Source organism: Denticeps clupeoides, chromosome 5 (assembly GCF_900700375.1).
Source record: "Denticeps clupeoides chromosome 5, fDenClu1.1, whole genome shotgun sequence".
NCBI classification, from domain to species: domain Eukaryota; kingdom Metazoa; phylum Chordata; class Actinopteri; order Clupeiformes; family Denticipitidae; genus Denticeps; species Denticeps clupeoides.
In genome coordinates this window covers 30274089-30298398 of record NC_041711.1, presented here as the reverse complement: position 1 = coordinate 30298398, position 24310 = coordinate 30274089, and the positions used below count along the sequence as shown (strand labels likewise).

The following is a 24310-nucleotide window of genomic DNA, read 5'->3' as shown; positions in this document are numbered from 1 at the left end:
GCACTCTGGATAAGGGCGTCTGCCAAATGCCTTAAATGTAAATATATGTAAATGAGTTATGTACTTGGCCTCCACAGTCACCGGACCTGCACCCAGTCGTGATGGTTTGGAGTGAGCTGGACCGCAGAGTGAAGGCAAAGGGGCCAACAAGTGCTGAACACCTCTGGGAACTCCTTCAAGACTGTTGGAAAATCATTTCAGGTGAAGACCTCTTGAAGCTCATTAAGAGAATGCCAAGAGTGTGCAAAGCAGGAATCAGAGCAAAGAGTGAATATATAAAACCTGAATATAAAACTAGACCTTATTTCATCTTATTTTGTTAAGTACATAACTCCACATGTGTGGCCTAGCGGTTAAGGAAGCGGCCACGTAATCAGAAGGTTGCCGGTTCGAATCCCGATCTGCCAAGGTGCCACTGAGGTGCCACTGAGCAAAGCAGCGTCCCCACACACTGCTCCCCGGGCGCCTGTCATGGCTGCCCACTGCTCACTCAGGGTGATGGGTTAAATGCAGAGGACAAATTTCACTGTGTGCACCGTGTGCTGTGGTGCTGTGTATCACATGTGACAATCACTTCACTTTTTTTTCTTTTTTTTTTTTTTTATTCATAGTTTTGATGCCTTCAGTGAGAATCTACCAATGTAAATGGTCATAAAAATAAAGAAAACACATTGCATGAGAAGGTGTGTCCAAACTTTTGGCCTGTACTGTACGTATGATAGGATCATATAAAATGAGTTGAAGGTAAAGTCTGCAGTGTAGATGGTGAAGAGGAACAATGCCAGAACTGTTCCCTGTGGGGCCTCCGTACTGCAGACCACCCTGTCCAACACACAGCCCTGAGTTCTCACACACTTTGGCTGGTCGGTCAGGTAGCCCAGGATCCATGTTGTACGGTGATGATTCCCTCCTGTGTACTCCAGCTTGTCCCTCAGGATTGTGGGAAGGATGGTGCTGAAGGCACCCACTGGAGAAATCAAAGAACATGATTCTCACAGTGATCCAAGAGGTCTCCGGGTGAAAAAGACAAGGATGCAGCAGGTGAATGATTGCATCATCCTCTCCAGTGCCAGGCTGGTAGGTAAACTGAAGTGGGTCCAGTGATGAGGTCACCAGGGGCTGAAGCTGAGCCAGGAACAGCCGCTCAAGGGTCTTAATCAGGTGTGATGCCAGAACCTCTGGCCAGTACCTGTTGAGGTCCTTGGGTCATGGAGGTTTTGGCACTGGTAAAACACAAAGGTTTTCCCGAGCTTTGGAACTCCCCGGGCGGCTGTCATGGCTGCTCACTGCTCACTAAGGGTGATGGTTAAAAGCAGAGGACACATTTCGTTGTGTCACCTTGAGCTGTGCTGTGTATCGCAATGACAATCAATTCAGTCCGTACGCTGCGTTCTTTGCGTCGGTTTTTGTGCTCAAAAATGACGGGTTATGGAAGGTTCGTGGGTGATGGAATGGGTGCGTGAGGGAAAAATGGTCGCTTTGACCGCCAGGCCGCTAGATGGCGCTACAGGTGTCTGGTGAAAACTCGTCTCACGTACAAGCGTCATAGAAGAAGCGGCAAGATGGCAACGGATGCGGCGGCGTCTCAGCCCACCTTGACCAGCGACTGCGAAAACGATGCCTATGACAAAAGGTGTATATTTTGTAGAATCGCGAAGAAGGAGACGGACACAGAGCTGCTCCACAGCGTACGTACCGTGAATGCGATCGCCGTGATGTCTAAGTAACTGTCACGTTGCGTGCGATTCTGCCGAGAACCTTACCTTAGTGTTGCGCTCTGAACACCGACCACAGGACGAGGAGACCTCCTGCTTCAGGGACATCAGGCCCGGCGCACCTCACCATTACCTCGTGGTTCCCTCCAGACACGTGGGGAATTGCAAGTCGCTCGGAAAAGAGCACGTGCCGCTCGGTAAATAACATCAACTCTCCTCTCATTCGCGGGTGAACGTACGCGGAGATTGAATCATCTCTTTCTTTCTTTTTTTTATGTGAACAGTGGAAAAACTTCTGGAGGTTGGAAAAGCTGTGCTGGAAAAGAACGGCTTCACGGACCTCGGTGACGTCAGGTACTTTTTGGTTGTAAAGTTTACGATGCCGTGTAAAAGCGCTGTCCGTGTACGAGTAACGTCCGTGTATAACGCCCAGTTTTTGCACCTCAGGTTTGGGTTTCACTGGCCTCCTTTCTGCTCGGTGACGCATCTGCACCTCCATGTGTTGGCACCAGCCAGCCAGCTGGGCTTCTTGTCCCGAGTCGTGTATCGCCTGGATTCGTACTGGTTCATCACGGTAAACACAATGCATCACAAACCTTGTGGCTTTGCTTAACTACTTAAGGCGTTTAAGGACTGTATTTGAACCACAACAAGATACTGCACAGAATGTAATTCTGCATGTTTCATGAACGTGATTCTCTCTTGTGTTCTGCAGGCAGATCAACTCCTCTCAAGACTAAGTTCCTTAGGATAGGACAGTTGAACCTGGAGCTTTGCCTGTAATAGGCCTGTCGCCTCTCGAAGGGACTTCATTTGGAATATGAGGAGGGCTGGCATGATTGTAAAAGTGCCTCGCTAGTTATCAGTGGTTGGCCGTGTTCAATTACAATTGGAAAATATAGCAACGGGGAGTTTTAATACATCCTCAGCATGTTCTTGCCTGACCTGTTGAATAATATAATGTACTGTAAGCACGTCAAGTAAATGGTTAATTTATTACTGTCTGACAACATGGCATTTGCATGCGACGTGGTCGCTAAAACCTCATTTTTATGTGTGTGTAGACAGTGCTGCTAGAAGCTGTGAGCTGTGGTGGGTGGTTTCTGCTCGAGGGAAGTGCTTAAAGGGAAACATCTTGCCGTATGCTGTGGAGGAGTCATTATTCCTCATTTCTCCTCCAGACGTTGAAGTTGTATGCGATGTATGTATATAATGTGGTAAATTGAATAAAATTCAGAATCACTTTTTGATCTACGGTTCATTTATTATTTCAGTCACGGGACTAAACACGACCCAGGGGCTGGCTTTGTTCAATGGCCACTATGCTCTTATCATGAATGACACAATATGGGGCAACGGTGGCCTAGCAGACTTGGCCTAGCAGTTCAAATCCCAACTTGCAAAGGTGCCACTGAGAAAGCGAAGTGACCGTCATTGTGAAGCAACACGGCGCACACGTTGAAACGTGTCCTCTGCTTTTAACCCATCACCCTCGGTGAGCAGCGGGCAGGTGTGTGGGGACACTCGCCTATGAACCAGAAGACCCAGGTTCAAATCCCACATAGGCTCAAATTCCAGAGCAAGACACTTAACCCTGAGTTGCTCAAGCGGGGGGGGATATCCCTGTAACTACGGATTGTAAGTCGCTCTGGATAAATGTAAATGCTGCTCACCAAGGGTGGCGTGTTGGACGCAGAGGACACACACCTTGCATCGCGTGTGGTAGGGTGGTAGTAGCCTAGTGGGTAGCACACTCACCTATGAACCAGAAGACCCAGGTTCAAATCCCGCTTATTACCGTTGTGTCCCTGAGCAAGACACTTAACCCTAAAATTGCTCCGGGGCGGACTGTCCCTGTAACTACTGATTGTAAGTCGCTCTGGATAAGGGCCTAAAATCCACAGGAACGTGAAGTGATTGTCACTTGTGATACACAGCAGCACAGCACACGGTGCACACAGTGAAATGTCCTCTGCATTTAACCCATCTCCCTTGGTGAGCAGCAGGGCATGACAGGCGCGGGACTAAACACGACCCAGGGGCTGGCTTTGTTCAATGGCCACTATGCTCTCGTCATAAATGACACAATATGGGGCAACGGTGGCCTAGCAGACTTGTGGGTTCAAATCCAAAATTGCAAAAGATGCCACTGAGAAAGCGAAGTGACCGTCATTGTGAAGCAACACGGCGCACACGTTGAATCGTGTCCTCTGCTTTTAACCCATCACCCTCGGTTAGCAGCGGGCAGGTGTGTGGGGACACTCGCCTATGAACCAGAAGACCCAGGTTCAAATCCCGCTTACTATGGGGGACGGTGCTTTGCTCAGTAGCACCTTGGCGGACCGGGATTCGAACCGGCAACCTTCTGTATACGGGCCGTTTCCTTAACCGCTAGGCCACCACTGCCCCACGTGTGAGCGGGCCTAGGCGTGAAGCTGCAGCAGCGTGATGACCACGTGGTCGTCCCGGCCCTGCCACAGCATCTCCCCCTCGAAGTGCACCAGGCCCTGCTTGCGTGCGCGCAGCAGGACCCCGACCAGCTTGTCGGAGATGGTGACGTAGCGCTCGAACAGGGTCCCGAAGTCCACGGCGGGCCGCCCGTCGCCGCCGCTGCGCCCGATGTCCCTGATCACCGCGCACAGCTCCTGCACCTCCCGGCCGATGTGCGAGTGCGCGTCCCGGCCGCGCTGCTCCGTCCTGGAGCCCTCGGGCGGCCTGCCGTAGCCCCGCTGGCCGGGCTGGAGCGCCGCCGCCGCCGCCGCCGCGCCGTCGCCGCTGAACGGGTTGTGCTTCTGGCTCTCCCGGTGCTCGCTGGACCACTTCTGCCAGTTTTCGGTCAGGCCTTTGACGGACACCACGCACGCCTCTGCCCGGTCGTCGCGCTGCCGCGGAGCGTCACCTGTCGCCATGCTCGTTCATGCCCCTGCCATCATTACACGAGTAGCCTCGCTATTAATACTGCAGCGTTACACCAAGTATAGTTTAATAAATCCTCGCTGGATATTCTGTGCATAAAAGGGAAGGAACGCAGAGGCGCTGCAAACATTACGGTAATACACATCCGCAAATGTCAAAGTGCTGAAAAGTTCGCTCTCTATAAAAGTGGCTAAAAGTGGCGCCCCGCAAAGGAATTAAAATGTACTTTTTTTTTTCTTTTTTTTTTTACAACTTACCCCTCCCCGAGATCCTCAGCTCACACACGCACACGTACACGCACGGCGCTCGAACCTCCGTGTAATCCGCGGGTGACGTCTCAATCCCAGTCGGGCGGTTAATCACATTAAAGGATCACATTAGTGATGCGTGTCCTTGTTTTTGGCCAAAGTGCGTCTTACAATCGCCTTTCTCTTCTTTTCTCGTTCTCCTTTATTCGGCGATTTGCTATTACATTTGACATTTTCGGTATTTATCAGACGCCCTCATCCAGAGCGATTTACAACTGGTAGTGACAGGGACAGTCCCCCCCCCTGGAGACACTCAGTTACCCCTGGAGACACTGCTTTAGCGACTGCCATAGACCACAGTATTGCAAATATTGCAAGTGTCCTCTGTGTTCTGATAGGAGTGTGTTAACCACTTCTACCACTATATTATTTGATTGTATTAAGTAATATAATTACTTAAATATACTCAATATATATATACAGTTTAATCGTCCGTTTTTCCGACTCCAAATACTCCTGTTCTCAGAATCCTGTATTGCGCTTGATGGGGCGTCTTGTCTAGGAACCATTTGCCATGGAAGCTTGTTTCCGACCGGATGCGTTTGCAGTGGTACACAAACATGGCGCGACGCTGTAGTCAGACGTGCCGACAGTATTTACTTCATTTGGCTCATGATAACGTCGATTTTAGATTACCGGTATGATCATACAGCCTTATGTTATTCTAATATTACCGTTTTGCACTTTTAATTCTGGGAATCGCAGTGTTATCAAGTTTGTGTTATTAGTTACAGTGACTTATATTATTGTGTCCGTTTATTGTGATGTTTTGTACTGTTGCAACGAATCATTAACACGCCGTTACAGGAAATAAAGGCGCTGCTGGCACTTCGAGACAAGGCGTTTAACCCGGCCGAGGACTTCGTAGAAAGGGTAACGTTAAAGCTCCTTCTGTCGCTGTGCGATCACTGGTCCCTTCATGTGACGGCGGTGTCATTTCATGCAGTCTCCGTTCTGGCGGCTGCGTGGCGTGTCGGAAGATGACCTGCGGAGCATCATGGCGCGGACCGTGTGTGCCAAGTAAGTCACGCAAGCACCCAGCTGACCACTAAACGCAAGGTGCCTAAAAAGAATTGCCATTGTTCACCTGACATTATAGGTCCGCATTTGAACTTTGGGGCCATGGAGAAACGGCACAAGATTTGAAGAAATCACTCCTGGAATACCCAAAAGAAAGCATGGTTGGTCTGGGGATTCATCTGCAAATATTTCATGCTTTATGACATTATATTCTCACACCCCCTTTTTGGTTTGATTTCATCTTTCATAGGCACCTTTTCTCAAAATTAAATCAACTTACAAAATAAATGTGTACACCTTCAACAAGACATTGGTTTTCCAGGAGAGAATAAAGAAAATTGACGTAAGTGGCCCCTAATAGTGTGAAAATCTGAAATGCTGCTGTTTCCTAATGCCATACAGATCCAGGAGAGCACACAGGTTTGGTCACAGTCTTTGTTTTTATAAAGGGATGGTACAAGAAGCTTTTAAAATGTTGCACCATTACGTTGATGATGTCTTGCTTACAGGCATTGGACTTCCTCCCATTTGAAGGAAAAGTTCATCTTAAAGACCCAGATCACATTTTCTGTTTATTAGAGGACTATGGCTCAGATCCCAATAACATTCCAGAGGAGCCTTTCCATGTCTACTTTGGGAGATGGGTGAGTCTAGATTGCACTTTTTGTTGAATTGTTGACCAGATGAGAAACAGCTACAGCAAATGTGTTGTGCTTGACTATGTCATTAGATTGCAGATGGACAAAGAGAGCTAATACGCTCCCATAGTGTGAAGAAGAGGCACTTTATTGGGAATACTAGCATGGATGCTGGACTTTCTTTTATAATGGCAAACCATGCCAAGGTGAAAGCTGAAGACATTGTCTACGACCCATTTGTTGGAACAGGTAAGAAGTTATTACAAAATGTACAACTGTATGTGATGGCTAGTTCAGGACAATTGGTCATGGAGTCTCAAACACCAAGCTTACTGATGAACAGAATGTTTCAACACAACAGCTACTGTAGCGGAAATATCTGAGACGTTCATGATGGTTCTTATAGACAGACAGGTGCTGTGTATGGGACTGTGTGACTGCAGGCCTGTCAGGTAGCCCCTGCTGACCCATGTCCACCACCAAAAGCATGTACAGTGTGCACATGAGCACCACAACTGGACCACGGCAGGACGAATGGCAATATTTACAAGTATTTACTTATATGGAGCCATTTGCCAGAGTGAGAAATGTCTTTTGCAGGACCACAGTAGTCATAAAAGGATTTTTTTCATACCTCTGTCCTGCATAAAGCATGCTTATGTGAAAACAATATCATGTCTAACCCATGTTTTGCTGTTCTCATTACCAGGTAGCCTGCTGGTAGCATGCTCTCACTTTGGTGCCTATGTCTGTGGAACAGACATTGATTATAACACAATCCATGGAATAGGTATATAAAAGCTTCACAGTAGACCTTTCTAAAACAAAAAGTATGAACTGTGATACAATATCTGTAAGTAAGTCGTGTACCTCTGACAAGCACTTAGCAACTGTGAAATGTTTTCAGGTAAAGCAAGCAGAAAGAATCAGAAATGGCGGGGTCCTGATGAGAACATCCGTGCTAACCTTCGCCAGTATGGCACAGAAAGACAGTATGTGGATGTTCTGGTGTCAGACGCTTCCAAGCCTGTCTGGAGAACAGGGTCACTCTTTGATGTCATCATCACTGACCGTAAGTTCAGGCCCAGGTTCTAGTGGTTTTCCCATTACATTACAACTTGTAATAATAATATGTGGTGACCTCTGTGACCTGATCACCAGTGTTTTTTTGGTCAGAAACTGTTCAATGATTAAGTGTGTTCCCTAGATGTAGGTAGAGTTTAGTAAACCGCTAAATTGTTTTTATATTGTTTTTCTTCAGCCCCTTATGGCATTCGTGAATCAACAAGGAGAACTGGTTCTCACAAGGGGTTAACCAAACCTCCAGAGGACTTGTGAGTTTTTCATGTTCATATTTCCTTCTGTCAAACTACATTTACAAGTACAGCATTTATCAGACACCCTTATCCAGAGCGACTTACAATCAGTAGTTACAGGGACAGTCCCCCACCTGGAGCAACTTAGGGTTAAGTGTCTTGCTCAGGGACACAAAGGTAGTAAGCTATGGTAGTACCATTGCAGTCTTTAAGGGTGTAGACAACAGAGGGCGCCATATGAGCATTCTCTGAAGTGAATGTGTGAATCATTGGTCTGTTTGGTCCCAGAATGTAACCTGGATGCTGGCAAATTGAATTTAGTGTCACTTCTTTTCCTTTAGCTGTGGAGAAAGTCACATTCCTGTGTCCATGGCATATCATTTGAGTGACATCTTCACCGACCTCTTACATTTTGCGGCACACTACTTGGTCATGGGTGGCCGGATTGTTTACTGGCTACCAATCTACCGACCAGAGTAAGTATAAGTATAAGTTAATGTATAAGTGCACAAAGCAACATGTCATTGCACATGCTTATTCATGCGCACTTTCACTAAAGCATGATGCACGAGACACTAAGCTCTTCTTTTTTTGTGTGGGTTTTTTATTATTGCATAGACAAACCAGGTAGCTTTTATGGATTTGTTAGAAGTGTCTTACTAGTTTGTGAAGGCTGCCTTGAGCAAAAGACAAATGCACACAGAGAGCATATGCAGAGGAAACATTATTGTTTGCTTTTTACCTGCATCTGCTAACCTTCCTGGTCAGGTGCAGGTGTCTTGTGATGGGTTATTCCACACACAGGGGGTGTACGAGCCTGTTCAGACGGACCCGGCCACATATTACAGGGTTTGGGGGGAACTCTTGGAGGGAGGTGTCTTGGCCTTGTGATCTAAATTACAGCCCACTCTTCCACTTACCTCATGTCTGTGACACACAGACCACCTCAATAAACAGAATTTCCCCACCGTAAAGGCCGAGACCTGCAGGCTACGCCTGTTTTGCTAACCTGCTGACAATACCATCTGTTTAGATAGTAGCAAGCACTCTTGGTGTGATCATGGAAAGAAAGGATTTTATAGTCTCCTTCTGTTTGTCCTCAAACGGGCCTTTGTGCTACCCCCTGGGCTTCCGGAGAACAGTACATCCCACCACACACAAAAAAAGCTGAAACATCTTCACCCAGGGTGCAGCTACGTTTGACTCCATTCTATCTGCCGTCAGCCAGAACAAACACAGCATGCTGTGCATGCAATGAAATGTGTCCGCTGCATTTAACCCATGACCTTGGTGAGCAGTGGGCAGCCATGAAAGGTGCCCGGGGAGCAGTGTGTGGGGACGGTGCTCTTTATCCCTCGAGGTTATATCATAAAATGATAGTGTCTGCAAATATTGGGAAGAAGTCCCAGTTTCTACTAAACAAGCTTCTGTATACCTTTCGTGGAATATCTGTTTCTGTCCATGTGTTCTCAATTTGGCAACAACAAGGTGAAACTAACGAAAGCATCATATAAGCATGAATACATCTAATTAAGATTGTAGTTAAACGTTTTACATTTAAGGCATTTTATCAGACCCCCTTATGCATACTAATCAGTAGTTACAGGGACAGTCCCCCCTGGAGAGGCTCAGGGTTAAGTGTCTTGCTCAGGGACAAGTGGGATTTGAACCTGGGTCTTCTGGTTCATACACGAGTGTGTTTCCCACTAGGCTACTACCACCCAAATGTCCAGCATACAGTAACACATGGTAAGTTACCAAGTAGTTAAATGAAATAAGGAACTAAGACAGGCGTCCACCATGCATGATGCACTCACTACAACGTTTCAGGCACATTTCAGGCTGCCGCGCAGCCGTCAGACTGCAGGGGGCGGCGGGGCTCGCAGTCGAGGCCGGCGTGCCGTGACAAGCGCGAGTTTGACGGAGTGGACCCGGAGAGGGGGGGGGCGGACTGTGTAGCAACACGGCTGTGTATAAACACTGGTGTCGGGAGAGGGAAGGGGTGCCGCAGGAATCTGTTGATGCGGCGACGCGCAGGCCCTTAACAGCCACCAGCGGGAGAGGCGCCTGGTTCCGCTAACGCCGCACTCAGGCCTGTGGAATGAGCTTAACCGCACCACCCCCAGCCCCACTGCCGTCCTCCATCCCATTCCTCTGTTCTGCTTAACCCGACTCAGTGCGTTCTTTAGCTCATTAGCTTTAATGTCCCATGTTGTCATCTAGCACTTGTAAGGTCTTCCGACCATCGTGGTCTCATTTCCTCTCCTGCTCTGGCAGAAAGAGCCTTTATTTTTGAACCGAGGCACCAGACCGTTTTTCAAGTGTTTATATTCATCCGAGTTTGAGGCTAATGGCTAATTAGAGCAGCCAGAGCTAACGTGCAAAGAGGTCCTCTTCTAACCACCTTTCAGAAGTGCTGACCTCCAGTTTTGAAGCTTTGTCTTTGGTTCATGCCAAAGAATCTTTGCTGACACTGTTCAGATGTTCTGTCTGCCTTTCTTCATCACATTAAAACAGCCATGAGGTTATAATCAGGTTACAGTGACACCTTTCAAGGGAGCAGTCAAGGGTGAGGATCTGATTGACTTGAGCAATGTCTCACATGTCTGGTCCAGTCCACTGGCCGGGCACTTGTCTGGGAACAAGTCCCACTGCTTTGCAACCTATGTTGTTTATAACAAGGACAAAAGACAAACAGGAGGCTGAAAATCTGATACGTATTTGACCAGAATGTCTCCCCCTAAGAAATAAAAGTCTCATTTACACATGTCAGCTTCAACAGGCTTGTCTGCCATGTCCCAGTTACATCCAGTAGTGTGGCAACTTAATGGCAGTGGTGGCCAAGTGGTTAAGGAAGCGGACCCGTAATCGTAAGGTAAACTGTTTGAATCCCGATCTGCAGAGGTGCCACTGAGCAAGGTACCGTCCCCACACAGTGCTCCACGGGTGCCTTTCATAGCTGCTCACCAAGGTGATTGGTTAAATGCAGAGGACACATTTTGTTGTGTGCACCGTGTGCTGTGTATCACAATGGCAATCACTTCAATTTCACTTATGTTCTCAGGTACAGTGAAGACATGGTTCCTCAGCACCCCTGCCTGACGCTCATCAGCAACTGTGAGCAGGTCTTGTCCAGTCACACGTCACGCCGTCTCGTCACTATGGAGAAGACCAAAGAGCCTGAGGTGCGCGCCTCTGGGTGTGTCATGTACGTGTGTGTGTGTGTGTGTGTGTGTGTGTGTGGTTACAGGCATGCTTCATGTGAGTCTGTGGTACACACACAAGAAATTATGTTCTTAAACAGGTTCTGAAACGGATGGTGTGTGGCCATGAATATGTTTAACCATTTCATTTTTTGGTGCTTGTCTGCACAAGTGCTTCAGTGTGTGTGACTCCATGATGAAATCTAGTGCTGATAATGCGAGGCTACAAGAAAACGCCAGCATCTGGCTGTGGTTGAAACGCTGTTTTTATTCGACTTTGTAAATGACTTAATTACACATTGTATGGAAAATAATCCATCTTTGGTTTTGACAGCCTCTTCATTTCAAAACCCCAAATTGTTCCCATAGAGACATGAGTGAATCACTCTCTCTTTTACACACATCCACACAAAAAGCTGGTCGTTTTATCTGTGGTGACTGGCATGTGTCTTTGACCCAAATGTGGTATATTTAGGCATCCATTTTTATCGTGTAGCATTTTTTTCCCCGTTTTCAGTCGGCCCCATAGAGTCTCTAGACTCCTGAACAGGAACTCTGGTCTGGCTCAGGAAATCATTGGCCAATCACAGAGCCTTTCAAGAACTGATGGATTTTTGGCCGATGATTTCTAAACACAACAGTGGAAATTCACCTGACGTTTAAATGCAGATAAGCAGACATTGTTAGAGTTTTACTCAGCTGCATTCACTAGTGTTTGACACTGATCCAAGTGAAAAGACCACAGTTATTTCTTCCAAAAGAATCGGGATAGGTAAGCTTTTAGTGTAATTGGAAAAAGTGGTGCCATCTTATATTTGGTCTTGACAGGAAACTCAATAACTGTAGATGGCACCAAATACGAGTGCTTTAATAACTCTTGAAAAATTCTTATAATACAGGGGAGTCTTATATTCCTGCAATTACGGTAATCTTCTCAGAACAATTAATTCCCTGATTTACTACTTAATGGTTAAAAAGAAATAAACAAAACTTACTGGGGCAGTGGTTGGTCTAAACAGACGCTTAATCGGAAGGTTGCTAACCATTACATAAAATGTATGTAATACCAGGACCATTATCAATTTTTTTATGACATGCACACTGCAGAGGCAGAAGCGCTGCTGCATTTCTTCATGCAGATGTTTATTATCTCTTCCAGCAGGAGTCAGACACTTTGGCACAACAGGTGGAGTCGCGCTTCAGCCCGTACCAGGGGCTAAATTCCTTCAGGGAGAAGTACTTCAGCGGCATTACCAAAAGGGGCAGCAAAGAGCAGTCTAAAGAAGCAGCCAATGGAGTTGAGTAAAGGAAGAAGCAGAGAAAAGTTTTTTTTTTTTTTAAATCCCTTTTTATGCATATTTGTTTTATTTTGGAATAAAAATGTTCTTAAACTTGGTTTGGTTTGTTTTTACCAATGCTCAAAAATACTCATAGGCACGTTTCAGAAAAGTCACAGCAAATTTTCAGTTCTGTTAAATACTGAATTGCTATAAAACAGAAGTCAAAGTGATGAATGGTATAATTGTAGGAATCATTGAGTCACTTTTATTGAAAATATTTCTCACATTTCTCATGTTGCGACTTGAGTTGACTTGAGTCTTTGCCATTGCTTGTTTTAATCTGCACCAGATTATTTTTGGAATAATTTGTTGTTCCATTTAATTTGATATTCAATCCTGGATACTTTGTATTATGGAATATGTGATTTTTAGATCATAATTTAATAGGAATGGTGTTGAGTATCTGCCTGGGAAGAGATGGACTTGTGGTTTAGTTTGGCAACCTGACAACCTTGATGAATTCTTGGATTCATGGGAACATTGGTAAACTCTAGTCTTTTGGCAATTTTTTTTAAATAGAGAATGGAGGTTAAAGTGTTATATTTTGTTCTTGTGTGTTAAAAGGACTGTATAAAGTATAAAACTAATACACAGTAAAAGGCGTTGTCCATATGCACAGACATTTAGGAGAGGTGCAGTGAATGCTGTTTTATGGCTTTATTTGGTGCAGATGTTTCACCCAGACAAAAGGCAAAAATGTTTAGGCAAAAGAGGCACAAACACCCAGGGTGAGCCCGAGAGAACCGAGCCTCCCTACCTTTTTCACCGAAGCCATCCTTGCAGTTAGTCAGCAGATTTAGTGTTTTCCAACCACAGTTTACATGGGTCCCAATCATTTTTCATTCTCGGAGACCACGCTGGCATTTGTGTACGGCCCTTTTTACATGTTTATCGGTGGGGTTACGGCTTCACCCAAATTCTGCCGGAGAATAAAGGAAACCTGATCACACGGTGGGCATGCGCCTCGCTTGTGATGATGGAGGTTACGCTCGGCCCAAATGGGGAGACCCCCCCCCCCCCCCCCACCTTTCCTCTCTCCTCATCCTCTCCCCTGTAAACAAACAATTCCTTCCGAGGAACAGATGACTTCTGCCGGCTTGTTGTTTTTGCTAGTCTCTCTGTGGAACGGTGCCACCGCGCAGCGATAAAACGTTTACTCACAGACTTCCAGAGTGGCTGCAGTCCGTAATTAGAAGGGGTTTCCTTTCGGCCGCTTCGCTTCATCTCAGACGCTGTCCAGGCACGGTCAAATGCAACTTTTTCTTTCCTTTTTTCCCCCTGTTATTCTTTCCTGCAGGAGGTGAACGTGCACAGTTTAGACTGTGAGAGAGTTGGATAAACATCTAAGGTATGCCATCATCAGTCTCTGGACCACAGTGTTTTTGTTGTGTTTTTTTTTTATATATGACTGGGCAGGGGTGTCCTCCCGCAGTATCAGGTACTCTGGAGGAGTGTGGAGATGAGGCCAGCCTTGTGGAACATTGGGTCTTCGCTGCTTTGTCCGTGTGAACGTTTATTTTGATCCTGCCAGCCAGAGCATGTATTATGAGCGGTTGTTAGCGACTTTAAGCAACATTAAGCAATATTGGCTGGGAAGACGTGGCTTCCTGGTTAACGCACCACTGAGGTTTAGGGGGTTCTGTTCGTGCCTCACATCTGTGTGAGTGGAAAAATCTGCACTGAGGATCCTATTCACACATACACACACACACGTACGCAGGATGGGTCTGACCGGTATATAACTTTCTCTGTGCATCAGTGTGTGTGTGTGTGTGTGTGTGTGTGTGAGTGCGAGAGAGAGCATGTCGGTAGCAGGTGTGTTGCACCTGCCTGGAGTCAGCGGACTGCCCACCTGCCGCAGCTGTGACCCCAGATCACCTCGGCTCCTTTTGGTGCTCAAAGCCCAGAGTTGTAAGGTGAGAGTACCTGTTCCAGTTTGAGTGTGCTGGGAAAAGGGTCATTATGAAGCCACAAATCACACTACAGATCCTCCCCGTGAAACCGTAGACCCTCACTAGCCCGATTTACAACCTGACCCTGCACCGTCAGTCATAATTATCATTAATAAATAAAGGAAAACGATGCTGTACACTTTCTAAAGCTGTCTAATCCTATTTGGCTTTTCAGAATTTTCTTATATTTCTGACTCTATTTTTTTTATGTTTCACTGTCAATCACAAAGCAAGGTTAGAATTAACTGTGGTATTACATTTTATTTAATATAACATGTAATATTATTAAACTGAACAAATTTAGTTACCTTCTTGTAACAGTTTGTTTACATACGGCTTACAAGCAACATTGATGAAACCTGTTCTTTAATAAACTACCAATCACATTTGAATCAAAATTGTAGTTGTCTACAAAAAAATTTATACTTTTTTAAAAGTATATTAATGCTAAACAACTTACCAAAGAAGTTTATACACACTATTAAATAAGTTTATACACACTATTACATTCACAGCAGTATTTCCTTGTTTGGTGAGCTACATATTATCAGCTGCATCATAGTCTCCGGCCTTCATCTTGACACAGCGTTTCACCAGGAACTGACTGGACACCATGAGACGACCGTCTCGAGACATTTTACATTTTTGAGAAAGCACAGGCCCGTACAGGTCAGTGACATGGAAGTGGACAGTGTCAGTGACCGTTCTGTCCCACAACTCCAACTTCCCCATCGCCGCCGCTTATCAAAGCCTTCTTGGCCCCTCTGCTGTCGTGACATGTGGGTGCTGACGGGTGGGGGTTGACTCACGTTGTCCTCGTGCAGCAGAGGGGCAATATCTGCCCTCCTTAAAAGCCATTATCAAAGGGCGAGGGCACATTACTTACTGAGAAGCTGAAACCGGGAGCAAGCGGGGTTTATTGTTTCAATTCCAAGAGGAACCTAACCAGTACACTGTGGGTGATCCACACAATTAGCCCTCTCAGAATTTCCTTGTTAATGAGATGAACCTCCGGACGAGTTCATCCCACCCTTTTTTAATGACTCTGATATGCCAAGTGGGCAAACGCGGTGACCATGACATTATTCAAAACATATTTCCTCTTCCTCTGCTCTGAAAGAACATAAACAGTCCTATTGCCTATGAGTGAAATGAAAGAGCTCATATTTTCATATTTGGGATTGTGACAGCAACCCCCACCCTCCCGGCATGGAAAATGTGCTCCACCGACGCTTAATCCCACATCCCGTTAGTACAGAGGCACTGCACCATGCCAGATAACGGCCACTCTTTAGTGCCTGCATGCGGACGCCCCATTATTCCACCCTCAGGAAAGATGAAATAATCTTCCTTTCCTGATCCCGAAGTATCTTCTGTGGGGGTCACTGGGTTTGAATTTCAGCGATGTGCATGACTGCGCATGGGGAGGGTCTAATTGGGATGCGGGGGCGTGCATGCGTACGGGGCTGGAGTTGCCGACACGGGCTCTCACGGCTGTCTTGCTGACTGGTATGCGCTACCCATGGGGGTCTGCGTTAGCAGGAGCCAGGAAACGCACATGCCGCTGAAATGTTGTTTTCCCTTCCCCTGGACCCTCAAAGGCCGTCACCCCTATCGAGGCTGGCAGATCTGTGCAGGTAAACGTGGCCTGCGAAGGCATCGCCCGGCTGACGTGAGGTCACACCTGTCTGGGGCGCACGGGTGAGGGGGGCGAAAACAAGTCTGCGCGTCTGCCTGCCCGTCCCACTGAGCTGCTTCCAGCCACAACCTGGAGAGGCGCGTTTCCCCGCTATCCGGTTGGAGCTGCGATGGATGTCTGAATTTGGATGGCCAACGGGATTCTACATTTCAAATGTTTCCTCTCAGCCCAGAGATACACAAGTACACAAAAGGGTTGAGAAATCATTGCTCTGTTGCAATGGTGGAAACATTTAAAACCATAAAGTGCAGATTAGACAAATGAATCATACAATACACAGTGAGTGGCTTGAGGCTGTTTAGGTTCATACTTTGCTCACAAGCGTCTGACCTTAAAGGGAAACAAAAGTGACATTTGCTGTGGTGGGAACTTATCTTCTCACATCGCTTCAAACATGCCCAACATCAACAGCTTCCTCAATGCGTCCCACAGCAGGAAATGAATTTTGTTTTGGATGAAACCACCTTGCCACAATTCTGCGTAACTCTGCCCACCCCTGGTTCATGGTAAGTCCATGACCACCCGCTGATATCTGATGTAATTGAGCGCATGGGCTAAGTCACTGGATGGCCAAAGTGTTAAGTATATCATTGACAAAGGCCAGTTCTGCGTGATCTAAACTAAATACCAGGACACCTTCTTACATTGCTATATGGTCCAGTTCAGAAGGTCACATTGTATGTGAATACAGCAAAATACAAGAGTCATTGTGGTCACAAACGCGTCAACATGCAAAAGCACATGGAACTGGAATTATATTACCATTATTTTGGCTTCACTGGTATATTGCTTTCTATATGATTAGCATTTTCATTTATGCCTCTGGACATCCAGGGTATGGCCATTGAGGCAGTGGAGAGCTACAAGTACCTTGGTGTTCACCTGAACAATAAACTGGACTGGACTCATAACATAATGCACTTTATAAAAAAGGGCAGAGCAGGCTTTACCTGCTGCGGAGGCTCAGGTCTTTTGGAGTACAGGGGCCACTCCTAAAGACTTTTTATGACTCTGTAGTGGCATCAGCCATCTTTCACGGTGTGGTCTGCTGGGGTAGCAGCATCTCCGCTGGGGACAGGAAGAGGCTGAACAGGCTGATCCGGAAGGCCAGCTCTGTTCTAGGATGCCCTCTGGACCCAGTGGAGGTGGTGAGTGACAGGAGAATGGTGGCTAAGCTGTCATCCCTGTTGGACAACATTGCCCACCCCATGCAGGAAACTCTGACAGCACTGAGCAGCTCCTTCAGTGGCAGGCTACTGCACCCACGATATGGGAAGAAGAGGTTCAGAAGGTCTTTTCTTCCAACCGCTGTCAGACTCTATAACAAAGACCTCGCAGCTGACCATACATACACAGACTTGGGCACATTCTGTTAAATTGTTAAATGTTTAAATTGTAAATTTGTACATATATACAGATACATATTTATCTTTTTTTTTTTGGTGATGCTATTACCTCTGTTTTTGCTGCTATTACCTTCTGCTTCTGTCCACTTTCTGCCGTGACAAGTGCAATTTCCCACTTGTGGGACTAACAAAGGTTTATCTTATCTTATCTTATCTTATCTTAGAACTACAGAATGTTTATTCTCTTTCTCTGTTTCCACCTGGTGTGATTGTTATCTGGGGACTCTCAAAAGCAGGGCCGTGTCATTGTGATGGGCTCTATTCTGAACGGATGCATACTTTGTGTCCAGGATGATTTAATCAACCTTCATAACCCCCTGCCTTAAAGTATTGCTGCTGATCTTTTTTGTTGGCCTCGTCATTGAATGAATAAGTGTGATTTTACCCCATACGGATTGTTTTGGGTGTTTCAATGCAGCACGCTTTCTTGTGCACTTTCAAACAGTACAGGCAAGGATGGGGGTAGGAGGTACTTAAAAAACGCTAATGAAAAAGAGCTCTAATAAAAGCCAGACATTCATGTAGCAGAACCAAACTGAGTTACTGTTTCATACCTTGCCAGTGCCTCGCTGCCGGAGAGGAAATGTTTTATTTTGGGCACGAGTTAAAAAATTAATGAAGCGAGGTGGTGCACTCTTCTGAACCTGATCTTAATGGAACAAAATGTTAATTTGCTTCATTTGAAAATAAACAATATTAGATTTCAGTTTACAAGCATCGGTGCATTTGGTTGGCAGTAGAGGGTGAGAAGGGAAAGCATGTTGTGTTCATGGTAGACACAAGTTAGTTCAGGAAGTCGGTAGGGTGAGCTGAGCTGCCAGAAAGGAACAAAGGGGACAGAATGATCTGTGGTTTGAAAGGTTTGATGCAATTAGAAAAAACACTTATGAGCAAATGTGCAATGGCAAAAAATTCGCTTTTTCAGCTAAACTTGTCTGTCTCCCAGAGGTTGTTTTTGACCTGTAGGCACACAAGATTTCACACTTTCAGATTCAGCTTTTCAGTTTGCACAACATAAAACTGCAGCATGTGCGTCATAAAGTTGTAATGTGCACACGTTGCTTTGAAAAAGGAGTGAAAATATTACATGCAAGGAAGGTTTTTGCTGACCTGAAAGATCTGTGTGTATGCTGACCTTATGTCTTGAACCTTTATGAGACCATCTAACAATGCACAGGCAAGCCATCAAGTAATAAAAATACACATTCTGTGAATACTGACACTAATTGATTACAATTCAACATGGATGGAATTTATGGAGCATTAATTATTTCCAGTTGCAAGTTCAGCCTCACCTCTTTTCTCACCTCACTAACTTTTCTCCTTTTTCAAATGTGCATGGACAGAAGTAACGCCTGTTATGGTCTCCAGCATCGGCCTGAACTTCACAGCGTTGGCAGCAATGACCAGGACTATTGGCCAGAGAATAAAGAAAATCATAAATTATAGTTTTGGGCACAGCATTTTGTCAAAAGAAATGTCAAAAGAATCAAAGAGTTTTGGAGCAAAGGTTTTTTTTAATATGTTAACGATTATGTGCTTTTTCCCCCCTGTCTTTTCTTTAAAAACTTTTCAAATTAAAGACCTGGCGAGCTGTGTTGTTGGAAGCAAAACACTAAACAGGTACTGTAATTTTCTTTATTTCTTCAGAGCTGAAGAATTTAACAAACTTAATTAATGGCTCTTGTTTAATATCACCACATACATTTCAGTGGTAGTAAATCTGTTATTGGAGGAAAACCGAAACTGGATTTTGTTTATGAACATTTCAGAACATGTCTAGATATGACTGTGTAAAGGACAGAAGAAATTACCTAGCAAGGTGCAGATTCCGAGGTCTGCATCTGTAAAAAAGTCACAATAACAACAATAACTACAGAAGACTGCATAGAGTAAATTCCATCAAACAGTCTGCAAAGACTGCTCTGATTTGTACCACCACATGTCATATTTGTAGATTTAAGCAAGTTGTATTGTTTATTTGTAGATATACACAATGTAGATATAAGTCTGTTTTCATAGTTTCCATTTCATGATATTATACAAATAATATTTATAAATATTAGGCCTGTGTGCTGATTTGTTTGTAAATATTTCATATTTGAATAAATTAACACAATTACATTTTTGTTTACTTCCTGTTCGGGTCTGACCTCTGACACAGATACCAAATTCATCCTTGCCAGAGACAATCCTTACATAAAGATGAAGATGGACTAAAGTAGTCATGCAAGGAGCCTTGTTTGTTTTATGCGCTCGGAGGGTAGAGCACTGGGTGAGTAGCTGGAAAAAATGATAACATGATCGCTCTTTTTTTCACTCAATTTTTAACTCCATGGCTTCTGGAATACACACCTCTGTTCAGTCTGACAGACCTGTTTCATGTTCCTCCAAGAATGGAATGGTCTCCAAATTTATGATTTTTTGGCAGAATTCGTCCATCTTTTGCACATGAACATACAGTATGAGATAATTCCTCTGTACCGAATATTTATTATGTGCCCAAAGGTGAGTCAATGCTAGAATTTGTATCCCATTATGCTTCAGTTTATTTAATTGCAAAAAATGATCCAACAGTTAATAAATCATCAATTATTGCTATTTACGATTAAAGGAAGTCATCATTTCCATCCATCTGTATGCATCCAGTCATTCCTAATCATACTGCAGAGCATTCACATCAATCGGTTCAGTAGGTGCACCATTTGGAAGTAGGCTATTGTGCTGCTGTTACAGTTAAACCTCGGACCCCTTTGAGAATTGTGGGCCTCACTGGTGGATATTGAGTCTGTGGTCTGCAGGTATGTGGAGGTTAGAAGTGACAGGCTTTTTAAGGTTCCCCTTTGATGTCCTCATCCCTGTGGGAGTTGAAAGGGTAACGTGAGAACTCAGGGAGCACAATGCCGCTCTCACCTGCACCCTTTGAAGATCCAAGAGGGCCAAGTAGACCCAGCACATCTCCATCAGTAGAACTGCAGAAAAGAAGACACAGGCGACCACAAACAGTGACACAGAGCTGACACAGAGTCAAACTACTCCAGGGGTCTTTTTGTGAGTAAGTGCTTTGTGGTGCTCTTGTTACACCATCTCTTGTTCAGCATGGAATGGTTGTCATCTAGCGCTGTGGTCCAACCAGCCTCAATCACTCAACCTCCGTATGCCATTGAACCCTGCAGTTCACCTCCTCTTCAGACCACTCTTCACCTTAGTCTCTCTATTCCCAGGGTAAGAGCTAACTACTTGCCTTGTCAGAGGTCCATGCTAATGCAGATTCCACCATCTCAGTAATAAATGATAATGATTTTGTTAGCCACATCCTTTGAATGATGCAAGACTGGATGCTTCATAGACCAAAACATGGGAAGATGAGGGGCATGCCAGTGACAGCTTGTGACATAAATATGGAATAATCCTTTTATCAATAGTTGGAGGCCACAACATTTGTGTGGACAACCTTTCTCTAAGGATGTGGCAAAAGTCAAACTCAAAGGTTTAAGTTACTTTGAGAAGATTAATTGACATTATTCTTAGTGATTTGGGAAGTTCTAGTATCAACCTAATTTTACATTATGCTCATTACACAGTAAATGGACTTTTTGTGAAGGTGTACAGGGTGCAGGCTTGTTCAGTCAGATATCCGAGACTGGCCACAGGAGGGAGTTGGAGGGTCAGCATCATCCTGTCACCTCTCCAGCAACCACATTAGCTCTTCCACTCTGCTAAGAGACAGCCTTCATTTTACCGCCGATGCTCCCGGGAAGTGAATGATATAATCAGTGTGGAGGCTTCCAGAAGATCACTTCCTCAGCTCTGCCCATAACTGAAGCAGAAAGTATCAGAGCAACCAATGCATGTCATTTCAAGCCATTCCTCGCAATGCAGAGAGTTGAATAAGATACCTCCTGAGGTCAGGGCAAGGTCACCGTACAGCAGGAAATAGGAGTTGGTCTGCATGAGGTAATACCCACACACACATTTTGGTTGGCAGAAGCAGCCCATTGTCAGTGGCAGGGGGTGCTGATGGGTTTCTATCAGAGTCGCAGAAGATCTTGTTTGAAATCCAACAGGCCTTGCACCTGCTGGAGATCCAGAAGGATCAAATATTAATCAATGTTCAATTTTGTAATACTGAAGAGTCAGTATTACAAAAATACTTTACTTTACTTTAATGTATTTAGCAGACGCTTTTATCCAAAGCGACTTACAAGAGGAAGACACCAGCAATTCTCGTTCAATTTCTATAGAATATTGAGTTTACAAACTAAGAGCCCTGATAAGGCTCAAACTTGTCAGTGAAGAGCATGCTCAGAGATTGTTAGGTGCTAGACGAAGAAAAATTATAATGTATTTATACATTTTTGTATTGTTTGTGCAATGTGTACGCATGTGTGTCTGTAAGTGTTAGATTTGTCTGTAATATTTTTTGAACAAGAGGGTTTTCACCTGCTTCATAAAAGTGGTGATAGTCTCGGCTAGTCGTGTGGAGGAGGGCAGGTTGTTCCACCAGCCAGGGACAACAACGGAGAACAGAGATGATTGGAATTGTAGACCCCGTGAAGAAGGAATTTTTAGTCTCCTTTCGTTTGCTGATCTGAGAGAGCGTGCAGGAGTGTAGCTAGGTAGTATACATGTAGGAGGGCGCAGTTCCATTTACATCAATACAATACTACCTAGCTACACTCCTGCACGCTCTCTCAGATCAGCAAATACGAAAATACTGAAGAGTCAGTATTAGAATTTTCTTGGAGACAGAGAGATGATGCATTTTAATTGACTAAAATATCAATTTACTAAACTGGTGTCTGCTGGTGTCTCATCTGACCTTATGATGACAGTCACCTGGTCCCCGCCCATGTCCGCACCCACACCCTGTGCCAGCAGCATTCACCTCTGAGTGACTCTGAGCCCTGGCAAGGCGACAGCACCAGACTGTCTCTGCCTGGCCAGCCTGAACCAACACTGGCCTAATCCTCTGGATCACCTTCGACCCACAGGGATACAGACGCGGATCAGTGGGGAACTGAGCTCCAGGAATCTCCGTGTTTGGTCTCATCGCCGAACAATGAGATGCCAAACAGCAGAGAGTGTGTGTAATAACAGTGTCAGCATCATCTGCCCTATCCACCAAATATCTGGGATGGTACTGTGTTTGGACTGGGACATGGCCTGCGTTTGGCCCCAGGGCTGGGCTGATACTGTACAACCAATCACTGTTTATGTACTCAGGGGTGCTTGTGTCAGATGGGTGTGAGAGATGTTCTGAGAGAGGTGGCTTATGGGGAAATTGTAAGCATAGCTGGCATTTCTGTCTGTGACCGTTGTTCCCTGTGTGATATTCCTGGTATTCCATGGGACTGTTCAATTCCCCATCTAATATACACAAAGTCTGGGAGCAGAGATAATCACAGCACCCTCAACCCCCCATCAGCATCCCATGCAGAGTCAAACAAGGGTGTTCCGTTCAACACAAAGGGGGCATTCTGGAACATTCTCTAAACCTGGAATCTCTGGGTCCAACGCAGATGAATTCTGTTTTTTTCATACTTGATACGTATCCTTGGCACTGGATTCCAGATTTTCCAGCTGTGCATATCTTTCTTGTATCTCAGACATCATATTGTTTCATTGTTTCTGAATTGATTCCATTCCAAAATTTTGTGGTTTAAAATACATGGTACTCACAATAATCTGACCAAGGCTAATGGAACAGGAAGCACGATATTATCAGAAAGCATGAAGAAATTCATTATTGCTCAAGTGTTTCCTCTTGTGGCAGCTTTGGTGTCATGAAGACCTCTAGGAGCAGATGATATCCAAAGTCTGGAGAAAGTTCTTGCACTTTAGTTTGCCATGCCCCCCTCCTACGGCCTCTTGCCCTGCAGTTAATTGGGTTCAGACAGGCACGACTAGCGGGAGTAAGAGATTGAGGCTGCATTGTTATCAAAGGGCTCCAGTGGAGCATCCGCCTGATAAAAAACAACAGGCCAACTCCTCCAGAGAGGAGAACTTGCGCAAGACCACAGCACAGAACAGCCTTCCAGTGCCTTTCCCTCACAAATGAATAACTAAGCACAACTGGAATAACCCTTAACACACAAATATTGTGTTGTATGGTTTTTCAATACTAGGGAAGTGGTGGCCTAGTGGTTAAGGAAGTGAACTAGTAACTGAAAGTGAAGTGATTGTCATTGTGAAACACTGCAGCACAGCACACGGTACACACAACAAAATGTGTCCTCTGCTTTTAACCATTTACAGGCGCCCGGGGAGCAATGTGTGGGGACGGTGCTTTGCTCAGTGGCACCTTGGTGGATTGGGACTCGAACCAGCAACCTTCGGATTACAGAGTCACTTCCTTATCCGCTAGACCACTGAACGGCTGTGGGTTCAAATCCCAAACCATCAATGTGTCCCCTTGGTACCTTCCCCACACACTGCTCCCCAAGCCCCTTACACGGCTGCCCACTGCTCACAAGGTCATGGATTAAATGGAGAGGACACAATTCGCTGTGTGCATCACAGTGTCAAAAACAATCACTTTAAATTTCCCAACACTCTCACAGACAATATTTAGCCATTTTTATCAAACACATGACTGTAGTTTATGAGGAACTTGCATTTCCATTAAAATCAGTCACTGAGGCAAGACAAAAATGTGTGTCTTGTTGTTTATGTGTGTGCATTAGTTTTCCCTGATGTGTTAAATTGATATTTGGTCAGTGCTCTCAGTACACTCAGAAAAGCTGCTGTAACTCTCTTATATTTGCTGTTTTCACAGGTCGCCCTTCTCCCAACCT

The 24310-nt window shown here is 45.2% G+C and overlaps 3 protein-coding genes across 3 annotated transcripts; 2 read left to right on the top strand and 1 right to left on the bottom strand.

Moving 5' to 3' along the window:
- The first annotated feature begins 1529 nt into the window (after positions 1-1529).
- hint3 (histidine triad nucleotide binding protein 3) lies at positions 1530-2965 on the top strand. The gene is made up of 5 exons (XM_028978781.1): positions 1530-1688; positions 1795-1912; positions 2000-2069; positions 2163-2289; positions 2431-2965. The coding sequence occupies exons 1-5, from the start codon at positions 1563-1565 to the stop codon at positions 2467-2469; spliced, it is 480 nt and encodes a 159-aa protein (XP_028834614.1). The 5' UTR covers positions 1530-1562; the 3' UTR covers positions 2470-2965.
- A 636-nt stretch (positions 2966-3601) lies between these two features.
- LOC114789613 (actin-binding Rho-activating protein) lies at positions 3602-5075 on the bottom strand. The gene is made up of 2 exons (XM_028978780.1): positions 4889-5075; positions 3602-4638 (listed from the first exon to the last, which is right to left on the bottom strand). Exon 2 carries the CDS (start codon positions 4622-4624, stop codon positions 4139-4141), a length of 486 nt encoding a protein of 161 aa, XP_028834613.1. The 5' UTR covers positions 4625-4638; positions 4889-5075; the 3' UTR covers positions 3602-4138.
- Positions 5076-5241: 166 nt separating this feature from the next.
- On the top strand, positions 5242-12430 carry trmt11 (tRNA methyltransferase 11). Its single transcript, XM_028978755.1, has 13 exons — positions 5242-5577; positions 5747-5812; positions 5886-5959; positions 6039-6120; positions 6210-6302; positions 6469-6603; positions 6690-6846; positions 7307-7387; positions 7505-7669; positions 7859-7931; positions 8255-8389; positions 10978-11098; positions 12279-12430. Exons 1-13 carry the CDS (start codon positions 5476-5478, stop codon positions 12420-12422), a joined length of 1428 nt encoding a protein of 475 aa, XP_028834588.1. The 5' UTR covers positions 5242-5475; the 3' UTR covers positions 12423-12430.
- Positions 12431-24310: the final 11880 nt, after the last annotated feature.

Excerpts from the sequence above, each read along its gene's own strand:
- trmt11 (XM_028978755.1), top strand. The coding sequence starts at position 5,476 with ATGCGTTTGCAGTGGTACACAAACATGGCGCGACGCTGTAGTCAGACG. Across the intron at positions 7,670-7,858 it reads TGATGTCATCATCACTGACC|CCCCTTATGGCATTCGTGAA; the intron begins GTAAGTTCAGGC and ends GTTTTTCTTCAG. Across the intron at positions 8,390-10,977 it reads CTACCAATCTACCGACCAGA|GTACAGTGAAGACATGGTTC; the intron begins GTAAGTATAAGT and ends TTATGTTCTCAG.
- hint3 (XM_028978781.1), top strand. The coding sequence starts at position 1,563 with ATGGCAACGGATGCGGCGGCGTCTCAGCCCACCTTGACCAGCGACTGC. Across the intron at positions 1,689-1,794 it reads ACACAGAGCTGCTCCACAGC|GACGAGGAGACCTCCTGCTT; the intron begins GTACGTACCGTG and ends CACCGACCACAG. Across the intron at positions 2,070-2,162 it reads ACGGACCTCGGTGACGTCAG|GTTTGGGTTTCACTGGCCTC; the intron begins GTACTTTTTGGT and ends TTTGCACCTCAG.
- LOC114789613 (XM_028978780.1), bottom strand. The coding sequence starts at position 4,624 with ATGGCGACAGGTGACGCTCCGCGGCAGCGCGACGACCGGGCAGAGGCG.